At 44.4% G+C, this 5,757-nt stretch overlaps 1 protein-coding gene across 1 annotated transcript in view; it reads left to right on the forward strand.

Annotated features, from left to right (window-relative positions):
- LOC116391499 (xylosyltransferase 1-like) overlaps positions 1 to 5,757 on the forward strand; it is a 43,232-nt gene that overhangs the window by 19,860 nt on the left and 17,615 nt on the right. Inside the window, exons 2-4 of the mRNA XM_031862149.1 lie at positions 962 to 1,526; positions 3,460 to 3,632; positions 3,929 to 4,131. Of these exons, the coding sequence (XP_031718009.1) occupies positions 962 to 1,526; positions 3,460 to 3,632; positions 3,929 to 4,131 (941 nt within the window). The remainder of the gene's footprint in view (positions 1 to 961; positions 1,527 to 3,459; positions 3,633 to 3,928; positions 4,132 to 5,757) is intronic.

Below are 5,757 nucleotides of genomic sequence, written 5' to 3' on the forward strand. Positions count from 1 at the left end.
TGTGTGTGTGTGTGTGTATATCTCACCACCTGACTCTGGGAGGCCAAGGCTAGAGCTGCCTGTGTCTCAGGGGTTAAAGGTTAAAGGAAGTCACTTCCACTTTTTTTGTTTTGACGTCTCGTGTCTCTTCAGCTCGCTCTTTGTTTTTTTCCTAGAAAGAGTGAAAGTGGATTTGAAGTCTGACTGCATGAGGAAGTCAGATATCCAAGTCAATCAACTGGAGATTACAAATTACTTTAGAAATGCGATGATTTTCAAAATACAATGATCTCATTGAGTGTGTCAGGTCTGGTGATGCAGTGTAACAGGGTCATGGTGGTTATTGTCGTCATGAGTGGCAGAGATTCTCTGGTAGTTTTATGCTCCAGCTTCAGGCGTTTTTATGGTGATGGCGGTGATTTCCTGCCAGTGGAAGAAGGACATAAAGCTCTAATGATATCTGTCATTTACTGTCGTTTCAGTTTGAGATTTCACATGTGAGTGAACCGTTGCTCTTCTGCACATCCAGCAGTTACAGATCAATATGATGATTCATTAGAAGTCCTTTTGTTTGTGTCACAATATGAACGTTAGTCCAATATTCTCTCTTTTAGCTCTGGTTTTGGTCTCCACCTCAAACTCCTGAGGCAAGCGTCTGTCTCTTTAGCTGCTAAAAGCTCCTCTATGTTCACCAGCTGGTCTCTAACGGAGTCTGTCTGCTGTTTGCTGCTGAGCAGGTGGTGTAAAGTGGCTTCATCAGAGCTGTTGATGAGAGCGACTGAGACCGAACGGAAACAGAAAAGTCTTGGGCTATCCAACCAAAACAGTGAGCTGATAGGAACGACACAGTTGGTTCATGCAATTCTCAGAATCATCAGAATACCACCATGTATGTTTCCGCAGTATGAGGAGGTCAGGAAGGCCTTTCAGGATTACAGGATGTAATTGTTTTATTTTTCTTATTGTATCTTCTCCCTCACAGGACGTCTACCATTCCCACCGGCCAAAAGAGAAACTTCGCCCGGACAGCAACAACAATGAGAACTCGGTCCCTAAAGACTTCGACACCATCGACAGCAACAGCAACCTGGGGGCTCGATCTCAACGCCTGCGAGTACCGTTATCAAACGCCAAACGCAAGCTGGACAAGGCACAAGCACAAAGCATGCTGGGAAAATCTGCCAACGAGGTCCTCAAGTTCCCTCCTGTCCAACCACGAGGGTTAGGCCACAATCATAACCGCACCCACGTCCGTAAACCACACCCACAGGTGCCGACGGTCCCGGTACCGGTCCAGGGGTCCAATCAGGATCCGGCTCTCTACCAGGCGAAGAAGTCGTCCACGCCGTCGTCCACGCCGCCGCCGCCGCCCGGTTTGGAGCCGAGGAAAGAGCAGCCGCAGTGTGAGATTAGCGGGAAGGAAGCCATTTCTGCTCTGTCCAGAGCCAAGAGCCGAGAGTGTCGGCAGCAGATAGTGGAGGTCTACTGCAAACACAAAGACCGAGCGCTGATGCCTGAGAAGGTGCCTCGCTACTGCCCCATCGAAGGTGAGACCAGAACACCAAACCACTCAGAGAAAATCAATAAGTTCATGAAAAATAATGATGGATTAATAATACACTTGTTGGATATAAGATACTAAAATAAAAACGTAGAATAAAGACTCTTAACTCACGTTTTTTCACAATCAATTTGTATCTTTATGTAACTTTCCAATATGCATTGAACAATATTGACATCTAGCCAACAATGGAGTGGAAAATATTGTCTTGAAGACATTTCAGGAGGTCAGTCTATTCACACTGAAAAGATGGCAGACATTTTTCTTTCTGTTGGACTGAATTTAAACATGGTTTGGTTTGAGTTCAAGTAGTCTCTACTTACAGTATGGCTGCAATCCAGAACACGAGCACCAGAGTTATTGAACACAGTTAGTTTAAACGTATTATATGATTTAGGAACCGATTTATTCTTCATGTTAACGCAGCCTGTGATTGAACCAGTCAGCAAATGAGAGGGGGACAGACTGAAAGACAAAAAGTCAAAGGAATCGGGACGAACAGGCAGCGGCTGTGAAGTGGCAGGTTGCAAAAAGTCAAAGAGGGTTTTTTTTTTCCTACAAATTTATCCTTTGAGAAGCATTTTTAACCCGGCACGTGCCAGAGCCATGAAGAGGCATCCAGTTTGTTGCCGGCTCTATTTCCAGAGACTTAAAACTCGGATGGACACAGCGAGGATGAGACAGCCAGCGTAATTACACCCCAATTAAACAAGCAGTTTGTAGTCTTATTTTTGGAATGGCTGACTAATGATTTACTTGTAGTCGTGCTCTCTGAACCACCCTGCGCTGTTTGAGGTTTAATCTATATGATTATATGTCGCTTTGATGACACACTACTCATTATATCCACAGACTGGAGCGGCAGTGAAAGATGATTTGGTTTCATTTGAGTTTGACTGACGTGAGCTCAGCCTGTCAAAGAGGAACGAGAGGGTTGTTGAACCATAGTTTGCTGTTTCTGCATTCAGATTTAAGTGTACATCCCCATCGGTGCCCGACATCGCTCCCCCTGCCTCCCTCTGTCTGCACAGCGGCGCTCAGCTGAGCCGCCTGATTACAGTCATTTCTCCTCAAACTCCCAATCCCAGCATGCCCCTGCAGCTCGGGGAGGTCACTAATTAGGCCACGCAGGCCTCAACCCGCGCCGTCTTTAGAGTGAGCGTGATGATGGAGAAGCATTAGGCTGCTAGAGAGTTTGTACATACAAGAGGCAGATTTAGCTCAGCCAGCCACAGACGGCAGGACATTTTCAAAAAAGACGGAAGTGAAGATGGAGGGCCCGAGTGGAGAGCAGGGTTGACAGTGACAGTTGCGTTGTGGCAACCAAGAAACAGAAATCCAGCAAGTAGGATGTGTCTTGACATTCTGGCACTCTGAGATTTTTTTATATGAAAAGTGCGTTACAAATAAAATGCATTATTATTATTATTATTCTCTTCCCAGATTTGTGACCAACAATGTGTGCTAAAAACTTCTGATTAAGTTTCAATAAATGTATCACAAACTAGAGTTGGACAGCAGTAGGGCTGCAAATGGTCTAATAACAGTCAGAATATAGTGAAAAGTGCAGTTTTCACCTGTTTTTGTCTGACCAACTCTACAAAAGCCTAAAATATAAATATTCTTATTATATAAGATAAAGACAAGCAGAAATCCTGTCATGACGAGCTGGAAGCTCCGAATTTTTAAATGGTTGCCATTTTATTTCCTTTTTATTCACTAATTGATTAAACGTTTCAGCCCTGGACTGCAGACCTTGTCGCACATGTCAGAAATTCAAGAAAGTGCAGAAAAAAAACATTATTCAGTGCTGACATACAGGACATGAAAAGCATCATTAAAATCACCCTATGAAATGTAGATCCTGTTGAATACTGCTGCATGTCTCATGAGCTGACGTCCGTGTCCTCTGTGTCCAGGTAAGGCTAATGTGAACGTCCAGTGGGACGAGGAGCCCTCAGAAGCTGCCCAGCTCGCTCCGGCACGGATCGCCTTCGTCTTGGTCGTCCACGGCCGAGGCTCACGCCAGTTCCAGCGTCTCTTCAAAGCCATCTACCACACCTCGCACTACTACTACATCCATGTAGACCTGGTGAGACCACTGGCTGTCACTCTGTGTCAATAACAAACAAAAATGGCGACTAACTTGAATGTAGACTGACGCAGCTGTAGGCGTTACTTAGACATGAAACAACTCTTAAAGCGACTCTTCTACTGACACGACGAGTTTTAAGTTGGGCCGTTAGCTCTCAGGGAGACTGGTAGTTCTAGCAGCATTTCATTCAGTGTTGTTATCAAAATATTTTAATGATGATTTTTAAAAAGTGTTTAGAAAACAAAAGCATGCTTTAACCTTCCTTCTTGTTGTCATTTTCAAACCCTTCTCAGAGGTCCAACTACCTCTATAGAGAAGTCCTGTCTCTGGCCGGCCGCTATCCCAACGTCCGGGTGACTCCCTGGAGGATGTCCACCATCTGGGGCGGGGCCAGCCTGTTGACGATGTACCTACGCAGCATGGAGGACCTTCTCCAGATGTCCGACTGGTCCTGGGACTTCTTCATCAACCTCAGCGCTGCAGACTACCCTATCAGGTGAGACACTGGGTTAGTCACAGGAAGCAGGAAGCAGAGGGGTCCCCTCTTAGGGATTTAAATTATACTTTTGTTATTGCACGCAGTTTGAAGTTGTACAAAGAGATAGTCCAGGTCAAATGTTCACGTTTGCATTTCATTTGCATTCAAAAAAATGTTTTTTTAAGAACCAATATCTACCTTATATCAAGCTAATGACCCTTATCAGGTTTTCTATTTTTTGCTTATACCAACAGACAGAAATGGTTTCTTTAAAACAACCCCCCCCACTGTTCCCTGTTTGTATCGCTGTAGAAGACTGTCGGATATTTATCGATCATGTCAAGTTCCATCCAAACAAACAGCTCATTGATCTGTTGAAGCCTTATTTGGTTTGTTTAAGGTCTTATGGATTAGGTTACGTGGCCAATAGACCTCAAGTGCATAGACTCTGGATGAACCGGGAGTCTGTAGTTTTGAAGAGGAGCTCTTTTAATGGCTCTCTTGCTGCTGGGGGATTTGAAGGGATCTGTATTGTTGGCTGTGATCAGTGGAGTTATCGACTGGTGACTCTCTCGCTGCAGCGTGAATAAAAGAGGTAACACAAAGAGGTTTGTGGCGGTCAGTGTTTGGCTCATGTGTGCAGTAAGCAAGAAGGGGTCCAGATGGTTGTGTCTTTTAAAGACAGGCCAGTGGAGTGTTGGTGAACTCTGCTCTGTTCTGTAAATGGAGGACTGCATGTGAGCTGACTTTGACCTCTTTGGAGCTTCTAGATTATGGCATATTATACAGACACGTGTGATTTGTGGATTGGGTTTGGTGTCGATGAAATTGGTACAGTTCCATTTAAAGCCTACTTGTGCCAATTCTGATGCATCATTCATGACTAGTCCGAAGAGGGTCCAGCAACCAGTCCTGCTGGATTATCACCGCTGTGCCGGTATTTTAAGGAAACGTCTGTTTCTTTCAAGAACCAACTAATTATTAACTAACTAATTAGTAAGTCAATCTGCAGATTATTTTCTTGATTATTTCAGAATATAGTGAAAAAAAAAAAACATTTCAATTTCCCAGAATGCAATTCGAAATATTCAAATGTCTTGGGGCAGTTGGACCCAGGAACAGTTTTCTTTTTAGCAGGCTAGCTGACTAGGCACTTGTTTGCTAGTTAGCTTTTTCCACCATGCTTTAATGCTACACTGGTAACTGAAGATTAGCTCTCTACGCTTCGCAACATTACTACATTATTACTCCACTGCTCATTTTAGTCGTAACTGCAAAACCTCACCTCGGTGAGTCCGCAACTTGCCGAAAGTCGGTTTAGTTTATACAGAAGTTAGCCGCTCTCACCATCCTGCTCCGTTGATTTAAATGGGAATGTCCCTTCTATACTCCCGTTCTATTTCTATGGCGAGAACACACACATACACACACATACACACACACACTGATCCATTCTCTGTCCTCCCGTCAAAGTGACTGTTTGAATGCCCTTCCAGCTAAAATCCATAGCACATCCACAGCATTAGCACCATACCATCGATAGCTATGACATCACTGAGGCAGATGGAGAGTAAGTCAATGAAAGTGTGTGTGTGTTGGTGTGTTGATGTGTGTGTGTGTGTGTGTGTGTGTGTGTGTGTGTGT

The sequence above is a fragment of the Anarrhichthys ocellatus genome, unplaced genomic scaffold, assembly GCF_004355925.1.
Source record: "Anarrhichthys ocellatus isolate YVR2014 unplaced genomic scaffold, GSC_Weel_1.0 scaffold26, whole genome shotgun sequence".
Taxonomy (NCBI): domain Eukaryota; kingdom Metazoa; phylum Chordata; class Actinopteri; order Perciformes; family Anarhichadidae; genus Anarrhichthys; species Anarrhichthys ocellatus.